Source organism: Leptosomus discolor, chromosome 5 (genome assembly GCF_034619465.1).
Source record: "Leptosomus discolor isolate bLepDis1 chromosome 5, bLepDis1.hap2, whole genome shotgun sequence".
In the NCBI taxonomy this organism is placed as follows: Eukaryota; Metazoa; Chordata; class Aves; order Leptosomiformes; family Leptosomidae; genus Leptosomus; species Leptosomus discolor.
The window spans coordinates 34,359,267-34,374,928 of NC_141395.1; the positions used below are offsets into that span (position 1 = coordinate 34,359,267).

At 46.3% G+C, this 15,662-nt stretch overlaps 1 protein-coding gene across 1 annotated transcript; it reads right to left on the reverse strand.

Moving 5' to 3' along the window:
- Nucleotides 1–858: 858 nt before the first annotated feature.
- On the reverse strand, nt 859–7,970 carry NABP1 (nucleic acid binding protein 1). Its single transcript, XM_086465784.1, has 6 exons — nt 7,880–7,970; nt 7,632–7,770; nt 4,446–4,517; nt 2,931–3,003; nt 2,597–2,663; nt 859–1,046 (listed from the first exon to the last, which is right to left on the reverse strand). The coding sequence occupies exons 1-6, from the start codon at nt 7,968–7,970 to the stop codon at nt 859–861; spliced, it is 630 nt and encodes a 209-aa protein (XP_086321910.1).
- Between the last annotated feature and the right edge of the window lie 7,692 nt (nt 7,971–15,662).

Consider the following 15,662-nt stretch of genomic DNA (forward strand, 5'->3'; position numbering starts at 1 on the left):
GGCAACCTCATTGAAGAGATGGGTAATGCAGCATTTGAAAACAGTTCTTTCCTGGAAATTCAGATTCCTGCAATGTAACCTTGGGCTTTTACACAAGGAGTGGCTACAAACAGCATATTCCCCAATACTGTCCGAATTTAGATCCTCCTCACTTACTTCATGCAAAACAAGAATGAATATCCAAGCTTCTATCCAAAGCAAAAATCAATGTCACATTCCTTGACAGTGATAATGGTGTTTATGGAGAATTTTAAAGTAGTTTACACCCTTTTGGAATCAGAAGTCAAGCTTCAAGACACTCACTATGTCTTCAACTTTCATCCAAGTTATTTTCTGATTCAGGAGACACCACTAGGTGCTGGCACCACCATTTCCTTATACTTATTGCATTTACAAGCTATATTCATTCCAAGGACACCTAGTTCACTACAGAATCTTTACTCTTCCCCTTCATTTCTCTTCCAATATGAAGAGCTTCCATTAACCCTAACGGAAGTCAACGTATGTGCACACAGGACACAACAGACCTTTTAAGGCTATATGGCTGACCAACAGAAAAATACATACATGTAACTGAAATTTTCTTCCATTTAGCAAAGGGTACCAAGTTTCAATTGAGACTCTTCAACCCGTTACCCTTTCTTATATCCACCTTCTTCCCCTGCCCCCTTAATGTATGGGGAAGACTCACTTGCTTCCCTATGCAAAACAAATAGCTCACATCAAGTTTGCTCCATAGACCGAAAGGTAAAAAAAACAAAGGACAAATTGGTTCACAGTTAACTATAAATAAAAGTGCAATAAGTGTTCAAGTAGAGTGTAGAGTTTAAGCAAGCTGTATCACCACATTTGGCATAGTCATCTTTTAAAGGCTCTGCGTGGGTCCCTCCCATTACTGACAGCAGGGGGAAAAGACTGAACACTATTAGCTGGTGCTGGATTTACAGGTCCTCGTCCATTGCCTCTCCCACTACCTGCATAAATGTGGCTGTGATTATACGTAAATGGAAATCCACTTGATTCAGGTCCAGTTTGTAAACCATTTCCTAAAAAGACAGAAAAAAGGTTATCACTAGTTCCATGGACTAAAATCACTGCTTCCTTAAATAATTTTAGCAACAGGGAACACATGGAGTCTGTAGCAACCAGCAAACAAACTAGAAGGAAAAGCCCCTCTGGTACTGCAAGACCCCAAACCACAGCTTACCTCTCTCCCCCTCCTGAACTACCTCCCATCCATCCCTATGCCTCCCACTCTCAAGTAAAGCAAGAAGGGTCACGGAGTTGCATGCTGATTCTTTGCCCAGGAGAGACTGGAGTCTCGTTAAACTAGACTGGTGCTTTCAGAAACATGCACTGGCTTGTAGGTCACACATCAAGATGTTCCAGAGAGACAGCAGGGCAGCAGATGTCAAGGAGAAACCAGCAAAACAAAAGCAGGCTACACAAAGCTTGCATCATTCCCCACTATCAGGCAGACAGAAACAGAAAGCTGCCTTGTGAAGTCCAGCCACAGAAGCAACTCAGTTATAGCACCAAATTCTCATGAACTTCAGCCTCATAAGCATCACTGCTCATGTTTTGCTGGTAGGAGAGGACAGAGCTGAAAAGGCAGAATGATGACAGGACGCACAGGGAGAGAAGGAAAAGAGAAAAGGAAATCATTGCATTTAAAGACCACACAAGAAGCAGGAAGAAAATAAAGAAGTTTCAGAAGATATGCACAAGTTCAGTGAAAACAGCTGTCCACCGCGCAAAGCAGGGACACCAAGGAAGCACCTACCCTAATTGGGCTGAAAGCCTACTCGCCTCACCCTGGCACTGAGGAAAGGCTGGCCTGAAAGCACTGCCCTCCTTTGCTCAGAATAATTTATTTTCAAGGGAACAGAAAGGGCTTGTAAGAAGTAAGAGAAATGAAAAATCATATTGCTAAAGAGGAAGCAGTCAGTCACTGAATTGAAGTGACACAGCTTTTTAACACCAAGTTATGCAATCAGTTTGTTGTCATCCACCAGTAGGGCTTAGCTATACAACAGGTACTGAGTCTGGGCATCATGTAGGCAGGCCATAACTAAGGTTCCCTCTCAGCTTACACCCACTCAAGTCCTTGAAGCATTTTCTTATTCAAGCTTCAATGTTTAAATACATCACAAAATGATCCAGCCATATATTGGAATTCAGATTACCACCACTTCTATTTTGGGGAGCTAAACTGGCAGGAAAGCTGTGCTGACTGGCAAGATTAAAGTAAGTCATTTCTATAGCCAAGGTCTCAGGCAGTTTAAAAAACAGAATTTCAAGTGCTGCAAAAACTCTTTTAAAGCATCAAAACAATTTAGAATTAGTCAAGTCTCTTTACACGATATAGGCATCTTGAATATTCTGATGTCTTCCTCTTCTAGGGAACAAATCCTGAAACCATTATTCAGGAAATGTTCAGGCTTATGTGCTTGCAGGTTCAGGCCCCAGTCTGAAAGACTTTTTAGAGCATAGCACACTTTCACCCTAGAGTAGAGAACCCTTAACAAGATAAATTTCTTTCTATTCCCATTAAGTGTTTCTCATCCTTTCACTTCCACAAAATGAAAAAACTTACCCAGTGGCCCAAAAGTACAAGAACCCATATTACTTGATGCAGAACTATTATTCTGTTCACCCTGTGCCTTCAGAGAAATGTAAAAAAAGACAAAAAGAAGACATTGATCAGAGAGAGAAATTTCACATTTTTACAGAAAGGGGCTGTTTTTTTTTCCTGTGTTCTTATAGTGGCTCCACATGGATTTTATCTGCTACTCATCCTATTGGCTCATTTTTATCTACATATTGCGTCAAGTCCATTTTTCCAGAAGTCGTGTCTGATCACAGCCTAGTGTGAAGTATTCAGAACAAAGAGTGCTTTATGCCAGAAGCCTCAGACAAGTTCAACATACCAGTTTGTTCTGCCCGATGTGTTCTGAGTTTGGCTCACTGAAGTTTGGCACTTCTGAGTATACCATGCAGAACCTGGGGAGAAATTAACATTATGAGGAAATTCTAAAGCCATTTTTTAACAGAGTTCTCAACTCCACAACTCAAAGAGCATATGTTCTTGACATATCCCATCACCTAGAAGTAACTAATCCAGACCCCACTATATAGGTATTAAAAGAGCCATAGGTATTAAAGGGCTCTTTGGTCCCTTTATAGGCTTGTGGTAAAGCTGTCGCATCTTCCTGGTGAGGGTGTTTCAGTCAAGTAGAGGCAAGTCCACATATACTCTAGGAAGTAAAATGACCTAAAGAAAACAAAAGGTGATGAAAAGGCTTCCTTTGCCTCTCTTCCAGCTACGCAATCTTGTCCAGAGCACACTCACAAGGTCGCCCAAGGCACAGTCACCCAGCCTGCTCCCAGCCTGGGACTGCATTAGATGTCTAGGGAAAATTTAACATTCCCACACACCCTTCCATGTTATGGAGTGCCCCATTAACATAATACCACAGAGGAGTCCAAAACAGGGAATGAAATTCAAAGCATCCTTTTCCACTCAAGGGAACTATGGAGGAATAGGCCCACCAACTCACCACATGGAAATTATGGCAGAGGGGAAGAGAAATTTGGTTCATTACACAGCTGGGAGTGGTTAAGCAAAAGCAGAGCTCCCACCTCCTGCTGGGAGGAATAACTCAGATGAGGACTCACCTCACCCCAGCCTGCTGGAGAGTAAGCCCACTGGATGACACTCCTTAGGCAATGGCTTGGCACCAAAGAAAATCTGCAGGTCATTCCTCACAAAATCCAGCTGAGCACTAGGCATTTTTGAACCACCCAAGAAGAGAGGTGGCCACCCCATGGCCCCACTTCCCTGACGACTACAAAGCCTCCCACGGCACTTCGTGCAACAGCGGAAGTACTCTTCTGGTTAGAAAATGTTGCTGGTTTTCCTGTTGCTTGTCAAGTATGTTACTCATGTTTGTTCTTAGTCAGGAGGAGTCGCCGCCTCAGTCTGTGGGCAGTTTAAAGAAGGTTTAATGAGGCTTGCTTCTGTTTAGGTATGATTCACTCTAGTTACCTTTGTCTTCCTTCTTTGCACTGCTTGTCTGTAGAGCATGATACACACACACACAGCTTCCACCAAAATAAAGTGGTTATTCAAACTGAGGCTTAGGTAAGCAACACAGATTAAGTCCCTTGTCATTTATGCAGTTCCCACCCTCTAGGTAAAACCCAGACCTGTGACATGATGGAGGACAATTTTCCTCAATATACTTAGAATCCAGAGATGGTTAGAGCTCATTACCGCAACAGCATGTAAAAACTCACACTGTGGTTGCCTGTACTGCACCTATCCATGACCAATCAACAGGCTTTTGCTCCCATTTACTAAGAGCCACCACATCTTATACTTACCATGACACTCTGCTGGGACCAGGACAACAACACTGCAAGTATAAACATGCAATACTTACTCCCCAATTTTATGCAGCTCGCCTCCTCGTCCTGTGTAAAGTGTCAGGCATCCTTTCCACAGAGATGCATACCTGGCCAAAGAAAGCAGAAGTAAAGCAGTGTCTCTTAGCAAATGGAATACCACTGCTGAAAAAGAAAGTAGAAGCATGCTATCTTCCAAGAGTTAATAAGTATTACATATCAACATGAATGTAATAAATTCCCAGGGACCCCAACTTTACCACACTAAAATGTTACAGATCCCGATTTCACTTCTAGCAAAATGTACTGGAAGCTCAGCTGACTCCTTTGGCAATTCCAGGAAAGCAGCCAATTACTTTGAGACTGGATGCTCTTTCCTTGGCTGGAACAACCCTTATGACTGTTCCTGCAGAGGAAAGGCATCTTGCCAAAAGCAGTATCTCTGTTACCATTCACTGAGAACTCTCAGTTCTGCTTTCAGCAGGAGCCAGGAAGAATTACCTTTGTTCACTGGAGAACATAGATACTGCTACTGAATGTGTATAGTAGGAAGTGCTTACTTTTTTTAGTATAGGTCCTTACCAGATTTTTTTTTTCAAGGGCACAAGTTTGACCATCATGTTCCAAGTGATGTGTAGAAATGCAATGAAATCATCTTATGATTGCAGAAACATTCACTCACAAGACAGCACAAGTGCACTCTAGTCTTTGTAATGGCACTTGACTTCAAGCACTGGAATTTGAGTTATGCAAAACTTCCTGTATAATTGTTCCTTTCAGTGAGAGGCATCATGTATGTGAAGAAAATCATGAAAAAACACAGCCAGAAACCCAGGTACAGTACAATGGAGTGAACAGGAATATGGGTGTCTTCCAGCAAAGGAATAGGGTGCCCCAGCAATTGCACTCTCACAAGTCACAGATATCTGGACAAGTCACCACTTCCTTATGCTCCAGGAGCATCTCTGGAAGATAGATAACAAACCTTCCTCTTGCTCTTTACCTTATCTGCTGAGACTAGGAGCCATCTGGCTGCAGACAGAGCCTTGAACAGAGGCAGAAGGGAGGAGCCAGGTTGGCAGAAGAGGACCATAACACCAACACAACAATAACCTTTTCTGTACTTCAGCACAAGCAGTAAACTGTAAATACTATGCTTATGGTGCCTGTCTCGCAAGTTTTTCATCCAGAAGTAGAATTAATGCTCTTCTCTTCAAAATGCTACTTTAAAGATTCCCTCTCTGCTTAACCTTTAATAACCAGCTAGTTGGACAGTCTTGTGGCAGAGCACAAAGGAAAAGAGCTATGAAAAAGTAAATGTAAGTCAAACATACATTGACTGGGACAAGATCCAACAAATTAATCAAACTGATAACCTCCAGCACAAAGTTATTCCATGTATGTATTTTTGTTTCAGAAAGAGCTGGCCATAAAGCACTGAACTCCAGAGTTGATTTCAAATTTAGAAATATTAACTGCAGCAGCTTCCTGTTAATGAGTTAATTAGCAAATGACAAGAATCAGCAACAGTGTCCACTTTTGCAGAGGAACACACCTACAGCTTGAAATTCAGAAAAAAAAAAGGTATGTTTACATGTGGGTGCCTTAGCTAAGCTTTTCTGCTCATAACAGTAAGCATCCTGCACTAAAAAGTCAGATTAGCCTACAGAGCTGAAATTTACCTGCCTTGCAACGGCAACGTCACACACTCAAATTAATCCTATTTAAGTATAAAACTGTCTTTGGAAAACCCTGTATGTGAGCATGAAGGCATTCTTAAGATGAGGGCCAAATCAGAACGTATTTAGCTTTTGCCATTTCATTCACTGTGTAGTCCTAAGTGAGCATGCAGTTCATGTAAATGAAGGCATGACTTAGCCATCCACCAGGAATAGTGATGTCAGCTCATAAAATTTTAATTCATACAAGCCAAACTCATTTTTTGGCATGAAGGGATGCAATAACCCTCCCATTTGTTGCACTGAAAACAGCAGAGTAGCTACAGTAAGCCAGTCACTGAGTGGAGTACAGTACCGCTGCTGAACAGTATTGCTGCTGATTTGTTTCAACGTCATTTATGCCCAGAGCTTTGTGCTAGCCCAGAGCTCTCATTCAGTTCCACCCATCTCAGCGCCCCAGCACTCCACGCAGGCAGGCTTCCCCAGAACCATCTCTGCCGAGGAGTCAGCCCATTTCATGTAAAGGGACATTTGCATAGGAGGAAGCAGCTGTAGATTTGGTGGCAAGGGTCATCCAATTTCACGCCAAAACCAAGAATTGCACTCAAATGAACACCTAAAGAGCAGCTCAGTTAGCAGCTCCAGCTCCACTGAGTAACCTTTTACCTACTTTTTCATATAAACAAATTTAAAGGGCGTTACACACGCTGTAGTTCCACCACCTCCTGGAGTGCTGTAGGCCAAAGGATCAGTGGAATGGATTTCTAAGAGTAACCTAACTGGCATGAAGAACCCAAATGAAAGTGACTATATCACTTTGCTACTGACAATTTAAGTGTTATGGGAAAGGACTTTCAAATTGAAACTAGCATTCTTTCCCAGTTAATAAACCTAAATTTGGGTTTTTTAAAAATTGAACCAGCTCTGAGACAAATTACTTGCACCTAACCAAACTAACATGCTCTTCAGTGAAACTGAAAAGGTTCTGCTCCTCTGCCTGCCATTTCTGTCAGACTCACTGCAATGAACAGCAATTTTTCTGCATGAGAGGCATTAATCATCCCCTCCTTTCATTAAGGACCTGACTGTTAAAGAATTGGCTGTAAAAATAAGAACATGCTTTTGACTTCCCTGCTTGACTTTCAGACTGTCGCATTCCCCCCCACTGCCCCAAAAGAAGTCTTTCCTAAGGAGCTTTTTTAAAAGCCAAACCAATTCTCTTAAACACCACCTCCTCATTAAAAATACAAGCCCCTCCTAGCCATCTATGATTGTACGGTCGCGCTAGGTATGTTGGGGGGGTGGAAAAGGTGGTTGGAATTTGGCACGTGATCTCGGGGTGCTGCCTCGCTAACAGGGAGCCAGGCCAAAGGGGGCCAGCTGTGTCATCCGTGCCCCTGAGAAAGCGGCCGAGCCTGCTCACGACCCAGCACCTTCGCCTCGCTGACAAAGGGCTCCCCCCGAGCCGGCGCTGCCCCGCAGCGCAGGCAGCGCCCGGCCGGGGAGGGGGCGGCGGGCGAGGCGGGGGCCCGGCCCCATACGCACCCTTTGGTCAGGCGGATGATGTCCCCCGGCTGGATGAGGCCGCCGATCTCGTCCCACACGGAGATGGTGATGCTGCCCGTCTTGTCCGCCACTTTGCAGGACCTCACCTCGTGCCCGTCCTTCGTCTTGGTTACTCGCCCTGCGGGGAAAAGCGCGGCTCAGGGCGGCCGGGGGGGCACGGCCAAACAGCCCCCCCCACCGGACACGCGCTGGCGGCCCGGGGGTGGGGCGTGCCGGACTCCACTTACCGATCTCCAGCACAATAAAGATGACATTTAAGTTTTTCAGTCCGGGTTTTATGTCTTTTATGAGAAAGTACGTGTCGCTCGCCGCGCTCATACTGCGGCCGGCGCGGGGGGCAGGGCTGGCGGGGCGGGCCGAGCCCGCATCCCGCGGAGGAGCGGCGGCGGCAGCGCAAGGCCGGGCAGGGGGGCACCGGCAACCCTCACAGGGGACGGGGACACGAGCACCGAGGGGCTGCGCAGTGACTGTGCGGCACGCCCGACCCTACCGCTCCCTCCCCCGACCGACACCACCAGCACAGCTCACACCCCGCCTCCCGCTCCCGCCAGCACTGAGGAGCACATGTGCGCTGCGCTCCTTTTTATATCAACTGGGCGGGCCCACCCCAGGCGCCGGGCAGGGGGGGAGACGGTGCCGAATGGAACCATCCGGGGCACGCGGAGCGCCGGGACTGGGCAACACGCGGGAGCGAGCCGGCGCCACGCGCTGATTGGGCCGCGCCGCGGCCATCTTCTCCTTCTCGGGGCACCGCCGGGCCAGACCCCCGTCGCCGAGGTGGGCTGGGCGGGGCCCGGGCGGGCCTTCCCTTAGTCACCGGGTCGTGTGGCTCGGCTCACTCACTTCTCTAAGAGAAACAGCCTTGCAGCGCCCCGAGCGCGGCCGGTGGGGCGGAGGGGAGTTAGGAAGCGATTCGCCGCCTTTCCCCACCATTTTAAGGCCCGGTTGTACCACCGAGAGGGCTCTTGCCGTAGAGGTTTCTTGGCGATTTCCCAGCAGTTGTGGCCTCCTTCATTGAGAAAAAAAATACCCGGTTAGGAGAAGGATGCGTCCGTTGGGGTGTCTGCTAAAGGAGGTTTTGTTGGTACTCGGGGGAGATCTGATTTTGGTCTTCACGAAGCGGAAATGGCCGTTGCGCGGGCTGAAGGGAGGAGCAGGAGGGTAGTGGTGCTGCGTGGCCCCTCAGGGCTTTGCAGGGTTACACCACATTATAATGCTCCTGGAACCAAATGCTCAGGGGATGTAGGGAAAGTCTAGGGTTATGCAGTGCCATGCTTTGAGCCTTTCTGTGCCAAAAATACGAGCCTAAATCATACTGAGCACTAAAAGGGCATCCTGAACTCTGACAGGAGTCTCCTGTGGAGACATTCTCTGAGCTTGGTTACAGGCTGGGTCAAACATGAGGGAAGGGCAGCTTTTCCAAGGGGAAAGCCATCAAGATATTGGACCAATGACAGGTACCCTCAGCCCTGTGACATCCTTGGCTAGAGGGTCCTGAGGAAATAGTTCCCTGCCACAGAACAGCCTAAGGATGTGCAGATGGTTCTGTAATTCAGCTCTTCCCCCTCAGGAAAGGTAGCAGAGTAGCACGTGCACTTTGCTTCTCCTTTTCGGAGCCAGCCTTAGCTAGCTGGGCTTTCCTCTTCTATTTCTGTAAGCAGAAATCCATAGATGACAGCAGTTGTGAAATGCTTGGCTGTGCATTCTGCCACACTGGAGCTCTGGTCCAACAAATGTTGTGCAATGCATATCTGTAGGCAGTGGAGCAGCCCTGCTGGGTGCAACTTGGTGCTCGGAATAAAATGTGCTGTTTGCAGGAATCTGAGAGGAAAGCAACATGAGCCAGAGGAGAATTTGCTTAAAGCCCCTCGAGAGTTTAATCCACTTCTGTCCCAAATCCTTTGGTCAGTGCAGGTGGGGGGTGGCAGACTCCCTCAGTAGCCTGCCTCCTGACTGGCTCTATAATTTTAATCTGTTAACGCTAAAGCCTTCAGAGTGATCAACTGTATGTCAGTACATGAATGGCTTTAATTTAGTCACTTGGGAAAGAGTTCAAACCGAACTCCAGGAACAAGTGTCCCTGGCAAAGGTTGTACAAAAATACTTTTATTTGTAGAACTGGTAAAATTTTTCCATACAGATGGAGTTTTTTCTGCCTTCCTCTCCACCTTTTGTCTGCCCCATCTATTTAAGAGCCCTTGGGAGAGAATAATTTGGTATCCTGTGTTTTCAGGCCCAGGCACAATAGGCCCTGTACTGGATCACTCACCTGGCCCTACCAAAATAAAACGGGGCTCTCGGTACTAAAATGTCTGGGACAGAACAGCCGAAGGCCATATGCTGCTCTGCCTTGTGGAGATCAGCCCTATAGAAAAACTGCACAGCCAGTTGCAGCTCTTGCGTTGTGACTTACTAGGAAGAGAGAAAAAAGAGAAGTTGGATCATACAGCAAATCTCATTGTAGATTTGAGGAGAATCCTTCATTTTGCAAGAAAAAAAAAAAAAAGCAGTTAAAAAGAAAATACCTTATGGCAAGTCTCGGGCAGAGGGGAGATCATGAGGGTGGTTAGCTCAAAGGCAGAAAACACTAAAACACACTTGACCAAGGGCACGCTTCTAGTCATGTGTCACCAGTAAAATAGTTTCAGGTGAACATCTGTCCAGGAGGGCAAGTGTCAGTGTAACACAGCAGCTGGGAAAGGTGCAAAGGACGCCAGATCTGGGCTACTGAGCCACACTGGTGTTGTAGTCAGTATACTTGCACATAGGCAGACAGGCTACCTTGGCATGGTGGTGTGACCACTTGTCTGCAACACATCATGCCCAGGCTGCCTGGTGCTCATCAGCCAGCATGGAGCCACCAGGCCTGCAGCAGGGACTGTGGGGACCAATGGTGTGCACAGAAGGAGATGGATTTATTTTATACTAAGGTTAACTTTAATGCTGGCAGGAAGAGGTTTAAACTAGAAATGGCAATACAGCAGGGCCCAAGCAATCTAGGAGAGTTCAAGAGCACGCTGACCACCACTCCCTGGCACAGGTGATCAAGGAGCTACTAAGGAAGGGTGCTTTATGGACCTCATACTTACAAGGATGAACTGGTTGGGGACATGAAGGCAGGGTCAGTGTTAGGTACAGTGATGGTGAGATGGTGGAGTTCAGGATCCTAAGAGGGGAGAGTGGGGCAAAATGCAGGACCACAGCTCTGATTTTGAAGAGCAGACTTTGGCCTCTTCAGAGATCTGCTTGTGATATGGCCCTGGAGAGCCTACAGGTCCAGAAGAGCTGGCTGGCTTTCAAAGATCACCTCCTCCAAGCTCAGGGAAAGTCCAACAAGTAGGAAATCAAGCATAGACAACAGGAGGGAGGCAAACGCTTTTCAGTAGTGCTCAGTGACAGGCTAAGAGGCTTAAAGTGGAAACACATCAGATTGCATCTGAATTCAAGAAAAGATTTTTTTTTTTGGTAATGTGAAGGTGCTCAAAAACTGCAGTATGTTGCCCAGAGAGGTTCTGGAGTCTCCCTCTGTGGAGGTGACTCAAAACCCAGCTGGACACTGTCCTTGAAAACCTGCTGTAGCTCACCTGCTTGATGGAGGTTGGACTAGATGATCACAAGAGGTCCCAGCCAACTTCATTGACTCTGTGAAATACTTCCTATCTGTCTTCTCAAATGCAAAAGAGACACAGAGGTCCAAAAACCTTGATATGTGGAGTAGGAAAGCAAGGTCACAAATGCCCTCTGTATCCATAAGCGGCTAGGACTGCGCTGGGAAGAGAGAGCTGATCATCTTCTCTGTTATTATTGGGGAGATACACATTCCTTCTAGATTCATTTTAAGACAGTGTTTACAGTGTCTGTTCCACCACTGATGAACAATTTTGCTCTGTTTGTTTCACAAGGAGACACTTAAAATCTTGCTCATATTTTTTTAAATGTCATTCCAATTGCCAGCCCTGAGAGTGCCCTTGGTATTATCCAGGAGTGATTGAACAATTCCCATTTGCTGTGACGGTGACCTGCAAAGCAAACCATTTTTTTCTCCCCTGCTTCTTTATCATGTCTAAAGAAACCAGAGTTATTAATTTATTTTGGTTTTTGTAGTCTTCTTTTCTGCTTCTTTTTTAACCTCAGAACCATATGGCTGTCAAGTTGCAGCTGTGGGTAATGGAAGCACCAGCTTTCTGACCTCCTTGCTGTGTAGGCACTCTTCCACAAACAGAAGGAGTGCAGAGGGCTTTGATGCAGCTGTATCTTCAGCCACAGGAGCTTCCAGAAGACTTGCAAATACCCTGTAGCAACCGGTAGGCTTAAAAAGAAGTCCGGAAGCCATGACAGCGGAAAGAGGGAAGAGAGAGATGCATTGTCACTATGTAGGGTTCCTGCAGTAACCTGTTCTTAAAAAAATGTTAACGAGCACTGACTGTGTGAGTGGCTAACACTGAGAGACAGCACCAAAACCTTGCTCTTGCAGTTCACAGGAGCAACAGGGAGCATGTTGAATAAACTGTGACTGCAGCCAAAGCAGGAGCCTTTCCATCACTGAGGGAGCTGAATGTCTGTATGCCACTCGGTGCCTTACCTCACAAGCCAAATTCAGCACACAATGAATGTCTACAAGCAAGGTTTCCACTGATGAAGTTAAATCTGTTTCCAAGCTCATTTGCTTGCTGCAGAACATTTTTCTTCTGTGTGCAAGATGTTAAGTGTTTATGGGCTAAGACTCACAGAGGGGTTTCAGTCCAAAGCAAAATCAGGGTTGAGTTGTTAAAAGCGTTCTCAGCAGTCGCAAGTCTGGCAGAAGTCCCATGCATCTCAACAGGGCTGGGATTTCACCCTCTGGCTGTACTGGAGTTATGCCAGCAGAGACATTGGTCCAAACTCCCCTTTTTCTGTCAGTTGCTCAGTATTCAGTGCTGCTGGAGTCCCAGAGTAGATCTTCCCACAAGAAATCTGCCAGCAAGAGCTAGAGGTGATGTTTAATATTTTATTGTACATAGAGATTAAAAATTGTAGAAGCCTGCAAATGCCACCTTTAACCAAGCCTTACCAGGCCATTACCATACATCTGACAAGCTCCTAAAGTAAGCTACAGGTTCGGTCAGCTGTTTTTTAACATTGATGACACTTCAGCTCCCTGATGACATTTAACAAGCTGGCAGCCAGCCTGGCATTCTGGAGACCCTAGAAAGCAGTGGTTTGGTGCCTTCAGCATCTCTTGAGCACACCATATTCAGCCATCAGGGTCAGGATTTCCCCAAGTAAATAGGAATGACTCCAGGGGAAGCCACACAGGCTTGAGAGGAACTTCAGCCAGAAGCCAGTGGGGCAGATGCAATGGGGAATCCCCACTCTGTTGGGGTCCTGCTCCTGTCTGAGCTGCGTGCTGCCCTCCCTGCCTCAGGGCAGCGTACCTGCAAGGTGCCTGAAGCAGGAAAGACTGCCAGGTATCTGGCACCAGGATTTCAGGGAGCTTTGTCTACCTAGCTAGCTGTTACCTAAGGAGGCAAGTGAGTACCAGGGCACTGTAATGTACCACACGGGGGAAAACAAACAAACAAACAAAAAAACCCCGCAAAGTAAACACTCTGAATTTTCAGCATTCTTTCCAGAGGAGCAATATGCATGTCATACAGCACTAACATAGCCTTTTCTTCCTGGGCTCCACACGTTTAGGCAGATGTTTTTGTCTAAGGACCCAGTGCTGCAAGGCATTTATGGAAGTTCTTTACTTCCCTCTTTTGATTAATCCCACATGCATCACTAGGATGACTTACATGATGTGGGGCAATTCTAGGGCAACTTTCCTGCTCAGCTGTGAATCTGGGCTTGGACCAGAGGAATTGGGGTCTAAATTTGCCCCGTACAGATGGAGAGCATAGGACCCAGTGCCTGCTCATCTTTTCCATTAGAGATCCAGAGGACTATGTACAAGTTTGGAAGATTTGTGGGCTTAAAGCACACTAACACAATTGCTGTTTCTTGGGTCTCTAGTGAGTGCTATAGCAAAAGCCAGATTTTACAGCCTTGCTCCTTTATCAGACTGATCTTAAAAGGTTTAACAAGTGCAGATGGGGGGATTAGCACTTTCCCACTGTAGCTATGCCAGAATAACCCCCACTCTGTTCACAGGAACACCAGTCACAGTTGCCTAAACCAGTTTAGTAACTCCTGTTTACATAGGGAAAATAAATACCAGCTTTACACCAACAAAAACATGGAGTGATCCCTTAAACTAGCCTCACTGCCATGGTTGGTTTGGCTGACACAAGAGACAAATGCTTCAAATCAGAGAAAGAAGGCAGTTCCAGTGGGGCACAGAGCTCTGCACACACCTCTGCCTTTCCCCCGAGGGAGCCGAGTCACTTGTTTCACACATGCAGCTCAGTGAAGGGCAGTCAGCAGTAGAGAGTTGTCTGAAGCAGCTCAGAAACCCTTGAAATACCAGCAAGGAGAGTCCTTTCCTATCACTTTTAGCAAGGAGAGGCAACGTTTCAAGAGGCGTTGCAAATGCCTTCTCCTTTTGCCAGCACTGGCTCTGTCAGGGTTGATTCCTGCAGGCTAGCCCACAAGTTTGTCCCATGACACCCCCATGGCAGCTACACATGCCCTTGTCAATGCGCAGGATCTCTTAATTCTGTCCACCCCAGGAAGGGTTTTGCTTCTCACTTCTTCTCCAGTGCCTGGAGGAGGTATGCAGACATACCACATCACCCTGTCTGCTGGCTGGCTCTGCAGAGGCTAATGGGCTGGAAGTTCAATGTTGGTCTTGCATCATCTAATGCTGACCTTCAAAAGAAAAATAGGGGATTTATGTCCAGGAAGGAGGCTTTGAAGATTTAATTTGGTTTGGATTTATTTTTTTGTAATGGGGATTTGGGTTTCTTTTCCTTTCTTTTTTTCCTTTTCTTTTTTCTGTAGCAGTGTCTGCTTTTTCCTTGAAAGTTAGTTGGTGGTCTTAACAATATGGACTTCTGCCTTTCTCAAATCTTAATAAGCAATAGAGCATGTTAAAGATAGAAAAAAACCTGATCTTCCTACAGGTCTGTTCCCTAGACAGAGGAACCACATTTTGTTCGCACTGCCACAGAGCTGGATAAAGATGTGATGACCCCCCCACCCTCCCAAAGTAGTCACCACCCCTCCTCTCTGACCCAGCGCTGATCCCTGTGTGACTGCTGCATTCCTGTTAGGCAGACACCATGCCTGCCCTTTGCTAACAAATCAGAAGCGGCTGCAACACCTGGTGGAAAAGGGAGGGTGTGGTGCTGGGATGAGTAACTGTGGGAATATTAGCCTTGCCCTCCATGCTGTGGAAACAATGTGGCAGTGGTGCTGTTGATGTGGCTTACAGCTGGCAGGCGCAGGGCATGGAGCAAGCTCGTATCTGCAGAAGAGCATGTAGACACAGTCTCAGTTGTTTAGCTCTGTGTTAACAGCAAAAAACAAATCCTAAGTGGACTAAAATCTCATCGTGACAAAGTGCTTCATAAATTACTAATTCAGCCTCTGGCAGACTAATAGGGAATCAAGCTGTTTACCTCAGAGTATGACATATTTTTCTTTCTTGCCTCTCCCTGTGGCACCTGTAGATAGATTCTGATGTGCAAAGCTTTGTGTCAGTGACTAATGAGTACCTAACAGTTGCTGCAGATTTCTATAGGCTGCACGTTATCACTGCTATTTACAATATCAGGAAGGGACCTAAGAATCATCTGCCTGGGCCAAAAAGGGTCATCAGATAAAAATATGTTCTTTCAGAACATCAAACCTGGCATCGCAGCACATTTCAGGTGCCGCTGGCAGTGAGAAGAGGTTTTATAACACAGCTTTTGCATTTCCAGTTCCATTTTCTGACCATATATAACATCAACATTGCTGTCCAGATGGGTTAACAAAGGAAATGGATCCTTCTGAAAACCACCAATGTACGTGAAATCAAATGTGTACTCCAAGTGGTCCTTTGTGGTGAGCACGTCTGGGAAGGTATTGTTTGAAACCAAGTTGTCG

Coding starts and splice junctions, on each gene's coding strand:
- NABP1 (XM_086465784.1), bottom strand. CDS start 7,970: ATGAGCGCGGCGAGCGACACGTACTTTCTCATAAAAGACATAAAACCC. Junction 7,771..7,879: donor CTTTATTGTGCTGGAGATCG/GTAAGTGGAGTC, acceptor TTTTCCCCGCAG/GGCGAGTAACCAAGACGAAG. Junction 1,047..2,596: donor TTGTACTTTTGGGCCACTGG/GTAAGTTTTTTC, acceptor CTGTCTTTTTAG/GAAATGGTTTACAAACTGGA.